This window comes from Balaenoptera musculus, chromosome X (genome assembly GCF_009873245.2).
Source record: "Balaenoptera musculus isolate JJ_BM4_2016_0621 chromosome X, mBalMus1.pri.v3, whole genome shotgun sequence".
In the NCBI taxonomy this organism is placed as follows: domain Eukaryota; kingdom Metazoa; phylum Chordata; class Mammalia; order Artiodactyla; family Balaenopteridae; genus Balaenoptera; species Balaenoptera musculus.
In genome coordinates this window covers 33,529,929-33,543,905 of record NC_045806.1, presented here as the reverse complement: position 1 = coordinate 33,543,905, position 13,977 = coordinate 33,529,929, and the positions used below count along the sequence as shown (strand labels likewise).

Below are 13,977 nucleotides of genomic sequence, written 5' to 3'. Positions count from 1 at the left end.
AACAGACATTTGCTCTATATTTCTCAATCAGACATGATACAATAGTGAGGGCACTGCATGGGGAGTCAGGGGGCCTATGTTTCAGTCTCTAACTATAGTTTAGTGGTTAAGAGCCTTTTCCCACCTCCACTTTCATCTAGGTAGGGCTGAGCTAATAGTACTTGCCGATAGAATGTGAGTGGAAGTGATTGTGCCACTTCCCTGCTAATGTGGCTTTAAAGCAAGCATCCTGTCTCCATGCTCTCTTCCCCTAGCTCCTGGCTGGATGCTGACACCCAGGATAACCTTGGAGGCCACATGTTGAAGATGGTAGAGCCATTCTCATCCAGAGTTCCTGAATGACCACACAAATAATCAGTCCTTCCGTCTTATCAGTCAGGAACATTTGCACTATGTTAAGCCATTGACATTTTGAGATTTTTGTGTTATAGAAGCTAGTATGTCCCTAATTAAGTTGTTTCACTTCTTTATGCCAATATATTTGGGTTGTTATAAGGATTAAATGAGTGAGAACAATGCCTGACACAGAATAAATGTTCAATAAATGTTAGCTATTATTATCACTACCTGCTCTGATGCTAGCAGGTTATGGGTCATTGAACATGTTAGTTTCCCTGGACCTCCATTTCTTCAACTGTAAAACATAAGAGTCATGCTTGGACTTCCCTGGTGGCGCAGTGGTTAAGAATCCGCCTGCCAACACAGGGGACACGGGTTCGAGTCCTGGTCCGGGAAGATCCCACATGCCGCGGAGCAACTAAGCCCGTGCACCACAACTACTGAGCCTGCGCTCTAGAGCCCGCGAGCCACAACTACTGAGCCCGCATGCCACAACTACTGAAGCCTGCACGCCTAGAGCCCGTGCTCCGCAGCAAGAGAAACCACCGCAATGAGAAGCCTGCACACCGCAACGAAGAGTAGCCCCCGCTCGCCACAACTAGAGAAAGCCTGCGTGCAGCAACGAAGACCCAACACAGCCAAAAATAAATAAATAATTGATTAATTAATTTTTTAAAATGTCATGCTTGATGACCAAATTTCCCAAAGTTTGAAATTTTATAATCAGAAACCTCTTCAAATTGCTAAGAAAAAAAATTATCTTAACGCATGGAAAGTGGCCAGAGGATGAGGGAGAGGCATTCAGAACATCAGGTAAAGAGGGAAAGAAGGAAAACAGAGAACAGTCCAAAGGATGCCGAGAGGGAAAACCACTATTTAAAGAGAAGCATATTTTCTTTTTGACATTTATCCATCAATTCTGAAATAAGCTTCAAAGAGAAGATTTACAAACCGTGCTGTGTCCATGAGACTTTCATTCACACCCAAATGAATATCTTGTGTGGTAAGAAAACAAGGATGTCCTCCCAGAAGTGCAAAGCCTACAGTAAAAGAGAGAGGAAAAAGGCATTTTGAAAAAAAGAAAGTAGCAAACAAAATTATGAGCAATCAGCACCATCTCAATTGAAAAGTCAAAATCTTTCAATCTCACCAGCCTCTCTGATAGGGAGTTCCCAGGGAAAGCATAATGAGGAACGGAGAGAAGTAGATGAAATTTTCTGTACCAGCACTTAACTCTCCTTCAGATGTGTGCCCATTTCTCCACCCTCTTGTTCAGATCTGGGCAATATGGGGCATGTTCTCATTTGGAGACTATACCTCATTTTTATTCTTTAAAATATATAATGATGTCCACCAGGAAAATGGGAAAATAAACTGTAGTATGGGATATCATGGATTACAATGGAATACTATTCAGTAATTCAGTATTCAGTAATACTATTCAGTAATACTATTCAGTAATACTATTCAGTAGTAATACTATTCAGTAATAAACTGTAGTATGGGATATCATGGATTACAATGGAATACTATTCAGTATTCAGTAATAAAAAGGAATGCACTACTATACACACAACATGGATGAATCTCACAAACATTATGCTGAATGAAAGAAGCTAGACACAAAAGAGTACATAATGTATAATTCCATTTATATGAAGTTCTAGAATGGGCAAAACTAACATAGAGTGGCTGAAATTAAAACACTAGTTGCTTCTGGAGAGGCTGATTGGCTGGGAAGGAGCATTGGTGAACTTTCTGGGGTTACAGGAATACTTTATACCTTGACAGAGTTTGTACGTTACATACCCATATACATGAGTATATGTATTCTTCAACACTTATTGAACTGTACACTTAAGATCTGTGCATCTTCCTGTATATAGATTATGGGTTAATTTTTTTAAATAAATTAATTTTATTTATTTATTTTTGGCTGCATTGGGTCTTCGTTGCTGTGTGTGGGCTTTCTCTAGTTGTGGCGAGCGGGGGCTTCTCTTCATTGCGGTGCATGGGCTTCTCATTGCAGTGACTTCTCTTGTTGTGGAGCACAGGCTCTAGGTGCGCGGGCTTCAGTACTTGTGGCACGTGGGCTCAGTAGTTGTGGCTCGTGGGCTCTAGAGCGCAGGCTCAGTAGTTGTGGCGCACGGGCTTAGCTGCTCCGTGGCATGTGGGATCTTCCCGGACCAGGGCTTGAACCCGCGTCCCCTGCATTGGCAGGCAGATTCTTAAGCACTGCACCACCAGGGAAGCCCAAGCCCTTAATTTTTTAAAAATTGAAAATAAAGTGAGTATTGAAATGGCAATTTCAGGTCACTAAAAGTCAGCAAGATCAGAAGGTCATTCAACTGTTGTGTTTATCCTCCAACCAAGACAGGGCTAAGCACCACTCGCATATTGCCCTCACCACTTTTCAACCCTCCATGGGATGTGAGATTATTGCAGACATCTGAGCAGATGAGGATGGCTCCTTCCCCACCCTCATAGCACACTCCATTGGTCTGGGGAGGATGACACAGAGAGGGGCCTGCCCCAAGCCATAGCTAAACTCTGTGGTAACAAGGAGAGCCCTTATACCACATACCCTGAGGCAAAATTATGGGAAATGGTGACATCCAATCAGAACTTTACTTTCTCATTTGAGACAGGTTCAATAGGCAGGCTTTCTTAGATATACAATGTAAAGGCAAATAAGTATAATTACAAGATAGAGACTTGTCTGAGGAATTTTGCAAACATTACTTTTTTCCTCCTTATTGTAATATACCTACTTTGTCTTTTGGGAAATATGCAACAGTCACAATTTTCTAATCCTACTTGTTTCCCATGAGAAAGGAGGAAATCATTAATCTCATGGTGAGTTGGGGGACAAAGAGTTTTAGACTCATGAAGGGGAATTTGACCCAAAGTCTCATGAAACAGCCCACTGAAAGCTTAATGCAATTTGAATAATGCAGTTTGAATATGGATAGGTGATATTAACAAATGATATTAACAAATCATTTTTATTAGGTGTGATAATGATATTGTAGCTATACAGAAAATATTCTTATTTATTTGAACTATGCATACTGATATATTCTGAGGTAAAATTTCATTGTAGCTTTAATTTACTTTAAAGTATTTCACTAACTGGGACTTCTCTGGCAGTCCAGTGATTAAGACTCCACGCTTCCACTGCAGGGGGCACGGGTTCGATCCCTGATTGGGGAACTAAGATCCCGCATGCCATGCTGCGTGGCCAAAAAAAAAAAAAATTTCACTAACAAAAATGAACATATAAATCAAAGAAGGCAACATATTAACAGTTGATTGATGTAAGGGGTATTGGGGTGCTCATTATGCTAATCTTTCTACTTTCTGTTCATTTGAAAACTTTCCTAAGTAAAACAACAACAAAAAATCCACGACAAAACAATTGTTCTCATTTCTGTTACTACATTTAAAAAATAATTATATTCTACCTATTTCATACTTAAAAGTATTCTCTTAAAAACTGCCCCGACCAAATGGTTTTTTAGCTACAGGCCACTATGTTCTGACTCTAGCAATGACTAGTCACAGAGCACTACCAGGTGCTGGCACTTCAGAAACTTTCTTCCATTGAATCCTTCACTCTGACAAAGAGCATATTAGATATTATTATAAGAATTTTATAGACAGGAGTTTTGAGAGTCAAAGAGTCCAAAAACTTGTTCAAGATTGTTTTTAAGAACCTAGAGCTTTCTCCTAGGAGAGCCAGCCCCTAAGCCAACTTACATTGGGATCTACAGAGACAGGACAACATAGTGGAACTGGATTCAGTCTTCATCTGAAAATCAGGCAGTTTGCCTAGAGCCCTAAGATCCCTTGCAGATCTGATGTGCAACATCCCAGGTAGAATGAGAGAACATGAAACACACAAACAGTCCTACTTGCTATGGGCCTTGTAATAAAGAATCTGACTCAATTTATGATGTTTGATTGCTACCCACCATCACTCTCCCTTCTCCTCCTGCCCTGTGCACGGGCATCTTCACCCCAGCCTCACCCCACAACCACAATAAAAGCACAAGCCATGTAATTTTCCTGCTCTCTAATGCCACTTTGGGACCAATTTTGGAGCTAGCCCTACTCTCCTCAGAAAGCCACATTATGTGAATAATAAACCTTTTCATACCCTCTTGGTGCAAGTATGTTATCCTCACTGTCAACAATCAAACCAGATTTTGGTGGGAGGCACATCTTGTCTCTGTGGAGTGACCACAACAGGTCCTAGCCTCATGGTATGGTTCTAAAATTTATTCATTCATTCTAAAAGTATGTGCCTGGTGCTGTTCTAGGCACTGTGAAAAGCATTGTAAACAACAAGGTACAAGTCCCTGCCTACTTGGAACTTTCATTCTAATGGGGGAGAGATAGATAATAAACTGAATGAGTAAATTAAATATGAGTAAATTAAATATCTTGTAAGATGTTGACAAGTGCTACATGAAAAATAGAGCAGGGAGGGAGGATAGGGAATGTAAGGAATAGGAGTTATAATTTTAACGTGGTCAAGGAAGCCGCGTTGAAACATACAAGACAGTGGGAAGAGCATGTCTTGAGGTCCTGAGGAAGGGTCATGACTGGTGGATTCACGGCACAACAACAAAGTTAGTGTGGAAGGTATAGAGTGTGCGAGGAGGAGAGTAATAGTTGGTGAGGCTGCAGAAGGAAGGTGGGGAGGAAGCAACAGCTTTGACTTTTGTCTGAGTAAGATGGGAAGCCATCAGAGGGTTGGAGCAGAGGATGACATGATTGGACGTATGTTTTAATAGAACATCCATAGTGGGGCAAGGACAGGAGCAGGGAGACCAGTCAGGAGACTTGCAAAAATCTGGCTGAGAATTGATAGCTTGGACCAGCATAGTAACCACTGAAGCAATGAGAAAATGATTGGATTCTTGATATATTTTGAAAGTAGAGCCAGCACTCGGTTGATAACCTTACTTCCCACCTCAATGAAAAAAAAATGGTAACAGAGAACTTCCAGATTCCATCACCCCATTTCCGTACTTGTCAGCATCTGTACCCATATATTCTGCTTCCCTTCCTGTTCAGCATAGATGAACTTTCCATACCCCACGTATGAACTAGAAGCCATGCCCCCTCACCTACTCAAGAATGTTGCTCTACCAACTCTTCCCTTTCTCTCTTACATTACCTGCATCTTGAATAGGCTATTCTAATTTTTTCACTCATTAATTTAAAAAATGCAAACTTTCTGTTGTCCCTATTTCCCCTGCCGGTATCCATTTAATTCTTTGCTCTCTTTGCAGCCAAACTCTTGTTTTTTCTTTCTCTCTCCAGTTCCTCTTGTCTCATTTCCTTCAAATCTATTCCCATAAGTCTTTGGCCCCCCAACATGGCACCAAAACTCCCCTCACCAGGGTTACCAATGACTTTCACATTGCTACATCTAGTGGCCATTTCAGTTCTTATTTTTCTTGACCTTGGAGCAATTAACAAAGTTGTTCACCGCCTTGTCCTTGATAAACTTTCTTCGCACACCATCCAGGACACCACACACTCTTGCTTTTACGTCTACCTTGGCAGTTGCTCCTTCTCAATCGCCATTGCTGGTTCTTTCTCTTTTCCTTTACCTCTTAATGTCGATGTTCCCCAGGGCTAGTCCTTGGTCCTCTCCTCTCCATCTACACTCATTTCCATTATAATTGTATCTGGCCCCATAGCCTTAAATACCATCGTATGCTGATGACTCCCAAGTATTCTAGGTCAAATTTCACTCCCCTACTCCAAACTAATATCCAGCTGCCTCTTCAACATCTTTGCTTGTGTGTCTAAAAGACATCTCAAACTCAATACTTCCAAAACTAGACTCTTGATTTTCCCCTCCATCCTGCCTGACCTGCTCTTTCCTGCTCCATCTTGCTCACAGTTGCTCAGACAGAAACCTTGAAGTCATCCTTGATGCCTCTCTCTTACCTGATACATCAGGAATCTTGTTGGCTCTCCCTTCGAAACATATCCCTAATCTGGCCCTCCTACCCCTTCCTCTGCCACCACCCTGGCCCCAGCCTCTATGTACTATAGCTACCTAGTGACAGCTTTCCCTGCTTCTATCTCATCTGCACCCCCAGCCCCGAAGTTTATTTTCAACAGAGCAGTCAGAGAGATCCATTTAAAATGCAAGTTAGATCACATTCCTCCTCTGTTCAAAACCCTCCAAAGATTTCCCTATTGTACTCAGAGTAAAAGGCAAAGTCCAAATAATGGAGTACATGTTTCTCCCTCACTTCCAGGCAGTCGTCTCCTTGCTGAGAGCGCTTATCACCTTCCAACGTGATATATCATCCACTTAAAATGTATTATGTCTATTGTTTATTGTCTGTGTACCAACTAGAATGTCAGCTCCATGAAGGCAGGGATTTACCTCTCTTTTTTTCACTGATATATCAATCTCAGGAACCTAGAATAAATACTGGTACATAGTAAGTATTCAACAAATACTTACTGAACAAATGCAGGAAGGATTTTGACTCTGGAGAGAGGACCCATTCTTTTCACTTGCAAACATCTCCTAATTTTGTTAATGGAATTTTCTATTACGTGTGAAGTGAGCTAATGCGATTTAGTGACGATTATAATCACTAATCACTCTTGAGCCCTTAATCTATTTCTAAACAGGGAAAATCACCTAAACAAAAATGAATACTGCACATTCATCAAGAAAGTATTTGCGGTGCACCTACTATGTGCCTGGCACAGGGATGAATGCCATTGAGGGTTGGGGACTGTGGAGGAAGATTTCAGAGAAAGTTTAAGGCCTCCTGGCAAGTCTGCTTGAAGTCATACTCTTACTTTGACTAGAAGTCATTTTGCTGTGACAACCCAGGATTTGTCTGTTGCCTTTTCATTTTTCTCTTTGTGCTATAACGAAGATTCACGTCAAGCCTGGACTTAATGAGGTAGGGGTAGGAAGAGAGGTTACAGAAAGTGTTAAGAAATAGCAGTCGAAGCTGTGAATGAAAAATGTTGCCTGCCCTATCAGCACACAAATGATGCTGTGGGCTATCATCAGCCATTACCACCGCCCTGAGGGTGAGTCCTGAGGGAACTCCGGATGGAGACAAAAGGGCTGCCCACTGCCAAGCCCTCAGTCACTACAGCCACCCCAGCAGTGCACCCTGAGGGGACTCAGGATGGGAAAGAACGGGATACTGGCCCTAGATAGTTAAGGTGCATATCAAAGGAATGATTTCCATGAGCCCAGATTCTTGCTTCTTCCCATACATAGAGAAGTGCTAAATTCAGTAACTTGAGATGTCTGGTTTTCTTTCATTAATGGTAATTTTTTGATGTTCCGACTACCTGGATTTTGTTGCAAACATTCCTATATATCCTGGTTCCTCCCTCACCTCTTCAGAACAGTCCCTCAGAGCTACCTGAGAGGCTGCCTCCTGGGCTTAAGCCCTCAGCAAGTCCACCGAATAAAACATAATTCTCAACTTTTAGGTTGTGCAATTTTTTTCAGTCGACAAAGCCTTCAGCAGTTATTGAAGGAGATTAAACGGGAGGACATTGCTTCTAAGAAGGAATTGCCTCTGCAATTTTTGGTCACCGATCGAAAAGAAGCCTCAGACCCCAGTCCAAAAGTACAGGTCAAGCATTCACCAGTTTATCAGACGTGGATGGCATTAAGTGTTTCTGGAAGGTGTCAGAGGTTCTGAGAAGCCACCAGGAGCTGCCATTGCTGAGGAGAGGAGGACAGCTGGACGGGTCTCTACTCTCTCTTCACTCTTCATCCAGAGGAGTTTGTTTTTATCTGTTTCATTTGTTTATGCGTACACATCAGATATCTTTGAACAAAGGATTTCACCTGTTAATACCTTAATTTCTGTCTGGGAAAATAAAAGTACGTCTTATTTTACTGTTTCTTTTCCTCACGGATCTCTGCAAGCTTTGGAAGAAGGGGTATAAATAGAATTCACGCTCTGGAAATGTAAAGGCTCTGAGAGCTCTTGCTGGTGGAACTAAGGCAGCTATTACCCTCTCTGTGCTTCACTTTCATTCCTGCAGCACAGTATCACGTTTTTTATATTGCCACCTCTGTAAAGATGATGAATTTGAAACAGCTGGGAAAGCACTAGCTTCTATTTCACCTTGAAAGTCAAATACCAGTGTTAAATAATGAAAAGAACCATCTCGTAGGATGCCCTGTGCATTGTTCCATCAGCTACTGCACTTACCAAGATTAATAAATGTATCCACCTATCTGCTCAATTAATTTGCAATAAAAGAGTATAATCATCAGTAGACACACAGGAGAATTGTGCAGGTTGGCAGGCAGGCATACACACAGAGTGGGTGAGGAATGAATAAGCTACAACTACACACACAGCAACATCGATACAGCTCCCAAACATAATGCTGAGCAAAAGAAGCCAGACACAAAAGAGCATATGCTGAATGACTCCATTTCTATAAAGTTCGAAAACAGCAAAACTAATCTGTGAGGTTAGAAGCCAGGATAATGGTTACCCTTTGGGGCAGAGCAGGGGTTGGGCGGGGGGAGTAGCAACTGGAAGAAGATACAAGGGAGGGCTTCTGGGTGCTATTCACATCCTGTTTCTCTATCTGGGTATTAGTTACAAGGATGTGTTTACTGTAATAATTCATTGAACTGTACACTTAATGATTTGCACACTTTAGGTGTCTTACATTTTAATAAAAATATTACATGGGCAATTAATATGGCTTGATTTGGGTGAAGAATTTTTTTTAATTAATTTTTATTGGAGTGTAGTTGATTTACAATGTTGTGTTAGTTTCTGCTCTACAGCAAAGTGAATCAGTTATACATATACGTATATTCACTCTTTTTTAGATTCTGTTCCCATATAGGTCATTACAGAGTACTGAGTAGAGTTCTCCGTGCTATACAGTAGGTTCTTATTAGTTATCTATTTTATTGGGTGGAGAATTTTATTTTGTCCCCCGAGATAAGTATAAATGCTGCTGTATCTTTGCAACTCAGGCTTGGGATGGAAGCCTCAAGGACTGTCCTGTGAGGATCACCCCATCCCAGAGGCTGACACAAATCTGGGGTAGCAATTGACAGTTTTAATTACATCCTGTTTTCATTCTAAATAGCAAGGTAACAGGTTTTGATGAAAAATTGTGCTAACCGACAACCATTAAGATGCACATGCACACAGTAGAAATGCTCTGCCATGTTGGGGGTTGAGGTTTACCATTTCTGTACGCATTTAAATCAGCTGCTTACTCTGACTGGTTCTCCTACTGTTGAGTGTGGCAGGATGCCATATGCAGTGAGACCCGTGGGTATTTATTGAGGATAGTGATGAATACTCTGTGAACCATAACTTTTTATGGTCATATGTTCCTTTTCTCATATATTTGTTGTTATAGTTTGTAATTTTGTGCAGATTTCAGAGCATTTTTTTTTTTTTGGCTGTGCCGCACAGCATGCAGGATCTTAGTCCCCCCGACCAGGAATCAGACCTGTGCCCCCTGCAGTGGAAGCGTGGAGTCTTAACCACTGGACCGCCAAGGAAGTCCCAGAGCATTTCTCTATAGAAAACCATCATTTAACAAAATGCTTAATGCCACCCGTAGAAACAACTTTAATGGAATAAAACATGGCTAATAAATGTCTGAATTAAATTAGACACTTAAGAAATACATTTAATGATAGCTTCTAATCCTGGGTCTGCCATTTATTAGCTATATGTCTGTGGGCCTTTTGCTGAACCTATTTCAGCCTGTCTTCCTCAGTGGTCTCACCCTCATGGAGTTGTCATGAGGATTAAGTGAGATAATCCATGTAATTAATGTAGAGCACTTAGCACAGGGTCTGTACCCAAAAGCTTATTAAATCTTCACTCTTGGTTTTATTAGTAGCTTAACTACCACGTGATATGTGCATGGTAAAACTGATCACTTATTCAGGGGTATTTAAATCGAAAATAACATTTGAACAGAGAAACGTGGTAGACAACACTAACAACCAAGAAAAAATAATCTGAAAAAAACTTAAAATTGAGAAATTTCTATATATTAATCGATTCTTTTGATGACTTCAAAAAAGAACACCTCTCTTAAGTACTAATGATTTTAAAAGATGATAACCAATGTTGAAAAGGAGCAGAATTTCAGAATTACTGACTGGCTTATGCAATATTCATTTTTCCTTTACTAAACGTCAGATGTCAATGTGACCTTTTAAAGAACCCAGCTTTAAAGAGCAAAATGTTCTCAGCAGTTTTCTTCCTAGGACTTTAAAGATTAGATGACACCTTATATGTTTCATTTCTTCCTCCTTCCTTCTCTCAAAGGGCAAGGGGAGTGCATTAGTAAGAACAGTAAACTTGAGATCTGAATCCTGGTGCCAATTTGTATTAATTGCATGAACTTAGCAAGTCACTTGATCACTCTGAACTCCATTTTGTTATGTATTTGAGGTACCTCATTGCTGATCATTACAAGGCAAGAATTACATGAAGTAGTTCTTTGCTTCTGAACCCTAGAAAGCTCTGATGCTTGTAAGTAGGATAAGATATGCAAAGGATCAACCAACATGTTTTTGTTTGTGGTACCTTTTCCTCAGTCCTATCTATTTGCCCATTTGGGCAGTCATATTATTGATTCAAGGGAGGTCTGGTGGAGCAGAAATGCAGGGAGAAACAAGGGGTGATGTATGGCTTATGAGTTTCAAAACAGACTTTTTGAAACTCATTACAGAGATCATAGTTTGAGAAAAAAGAAATTTTGAGTTTCAACAGCTTAGGATTTCAGGCACAAACAACAGACTTGAAAGAATACATGGATAGTCAGAGCCAGTCTTTCCTCTTGCTTTATCACCTGGGAACTGGAAGGGGAAGAAAAGGAGCAAGAGCGGAGAAGCAACAGAAATAGACATTGATGGACTTTTGACACTGTACCCAGCCGTCTGTCCCCCAGGCCAAGGACTGAAGGGTGGGGAGCATGATGGAAATTTCAGATGAGTTTGGGGAACCCCAGAGCTGAGAACACCTGTGTCTTGCTTTTAAGACAGCGTTCTAGGAGGGAGCAAATGTTCTAGAACCCCCTAGCGCACAGAAAGAGGAAGGAACGATAGAGTAGAGAGAGCCTTGCAATATCTCTGTGCCCACTGTGGCGTGCAGAGCTGCCAAGAGGTTGAGAGAGCCAAACCAAGAGATATCTCAGATCCTGTGATCAAAGTAAAGCAAACTCCACAGTAAATGGGAGCCAGTCAAGGTCAAATAGGTCTGGTCCAAGGTCCAGAAGTCTCAGCAGATTTCAGCATAGACACGTGATGATGATGTCCTGATGACCAGTGACCAGATCCCCATAGCTCTAGATGCCTGGACATTGAGATACTCTCCAGGACTTAACCATGACTGTGGAGAAATGTTAAAGAGACCCTAAATTGACACAGTAAACACTTAAACAACTGAGGATTGCCTAGCGTTGCAGAGATTGTTTCCATCATCCAGCAAAATTGATACAAACAAGGAAAAGTTCTTTACATGTTAGAAAAATACACATTTCTTGCTTACATGAGTTGGAGGCCTGAGAAATTGATGCCCACTGACATTCTGTACTGAACATGAAGAATTATTTGGGACTTCTACCCAAGTCCTCATGGAATCCCTACAGATGAGACTCATCCTTCTGCTTGCAGCTTCTATGAGAATTGGAAAGCATTCAGAGGCTTGCACTGCTAACTCTCAGTGACAATGTTTGCCCTTTGTTGTTGCCAAAGAGACAAACAAATCCCCCCGCTGGGCTACTCCTCCCAGGTCCTCACCCTCTGGCCCCCTCTTCAACACAAGTCCAAGTTTGTCTGTGGACTCACCTGTTTCTGTGGACAATCTTGTTCGAGTACTTCTTTTTTCAAAAATCATGCCTAAGGACTTTCCTTGCAGTAAAGGCAAATACTGAAAGTCAAGGACAAGAATACAATTAAAATGAAATATACATTTTATATCCAATAGCAAGGATTATGTTTCAAAACTTATTCTTTACATTATCAGAAAATGTAGAATAATTAACACTGTTCCCAAACAAGTGTTCAGATGTTATTTAAAAAGTAATTTAAAGTGTTTTTTTCATGTTGTATACAAATGGGGGAAGGGAACAGGAACTCCCACAGCTTACTGACACGTAATGAGAAAGTAGTATTAGTTGCTCTGGGTTCAACCTGAACATTTGTTCCAAAGTTTATTAATATTTCATACTGGAGCCATCTTCTTACTTAAATCCGTGGAAACCTCTACCAGTGTTCAATGACCTTGAAGATGCTTGGTTCAGAAGTGTTTTCTCAGCTAGGAATGTGCTTCTCTGTCACACGTGGGGTACTCAGACTCCTAAAGATGAAGCTCCAGAGTTTCAGCTACACTTTCATCATGCATCCTTGTGAGAGTGCAAAGACTTTGTTTCTAGAAGTCATATGGAATCAATCTGCAGAGTTTGGGTGTGGGGTGGAGCTCTACCTCCTTCCTCTTCTGTAGATGGACTTCCCGATAGGATGAGTTCTAGAACAAACACATTCCTGCCAGCTAACCTTCCTCACCACAAAGTGTGAAGAACAAAAAGCCTGGGATCTCGGGGGACATTTTCTCCTTATTTCAAGGTCTTCTATAGGAACCCATAGCAGTTGGAGTCACTCCTATTTTCAGTTCGTTCTTAGGAACTTGGAGAGCTAGTGAACTAGATAAGAAAATCAAGGTTGTGTAAAACTTTCTCAACCTGAAACCAGCTCTTTCAAATGCTTCTGAACAAGCTTGGAATACGAAAACGCTTTCACAATTAAGCAGTCTAAATGAAGCTGCTGCATTAATTAAGCGTGTTTCAAACATAAATTGCTCAAAATGCAGAATAATGCTTCCAGCAAGGCACCATATCCCATCTCTTCTCCTACTTGGTTACCATTTAATTGTTTCTTTGCTAATCTGAATTTTTTAACACTGTCACATCATCCTGAATTTTTTGAAATTATCCTAATGATGATATATCTGATATTCATCCACAATTGAAATTTGTTGCTAGAAAAAATGTATCATCCTTATTTTTCATTTGATAGAAAACACACAGAGAAAAGAAAGAAGGTATAAAAATAAAATCTTTCCAGAGAAATAATTCCTTAGGTTCTGATTCAGTTAATAATGACTTTCAACATTCCACATGAAAGAAATGCAATGACTTGTCATTGAATAACTGATTTTTATGCTTTTTATATGCCTGTACACTCAGTGATAATCAATTACCTTGCCTGTGTAGTTTCATTACTTAGCTACTGTTTAGGAATTTTAATGTATTTTCTTTTCCCTCTTTCTCTGGAAAGGCTGTCTTTAAAAAGGCTGATTGGTAGCACTGGAAGGTAATGTGGAAATGCTACATACCTCTCCTTTCTGTTTTATCCTGAATTTCAGATCTGCTGATAGCCATAGCATATACTTAATTTCTTCTCCTGTAAAGTTCTTTAGAGTGAGGAGGTCACGACCCTTTAGCTGTACTTTATTTTGTAGTGGTTGTCCACATCTACAAAAAAGAAAAAAAGAAAAAGAGAACTATATATTTAAGAAAACAAAATCTATGTCCTATGGTAATTCATTGTTTAATTCTTGACAC

General features: G+C 40.6%; 1 protein-coding gene across 2 annotated transcripts in view; it reads right to left on the bottom strand.

Moving 5' to 3' along the window:
• Positions 1-13,977, bottom strand: part of OTC (ornithine carbamoyltransferase) — a 57,124-nt gene that overhangs the window by 36,027 nt on the left and 7,120 nt on the right. For both annotated transcript variants that reach the window (XM_036839549.1, XM_036839550.1), the window contains exons 2-4: positions 13,749-13,887; positions 12,203-12,284; positions 1,292-1,379 (exon numbers count right to left, since the gene is read on the bottom strand). In XM_036839549.1, coding sequence (XP_036695444.1) covers positions 1,292-1,379; positions 12,203-12,284; positions 13,749-13,887 — 309 coding nt within the window. The remainder of the gene's footprint in view (positions 1-1,291; positions 1,380-12,202; positions 12,285-13,748; positions 13,888-13,977) is intronic.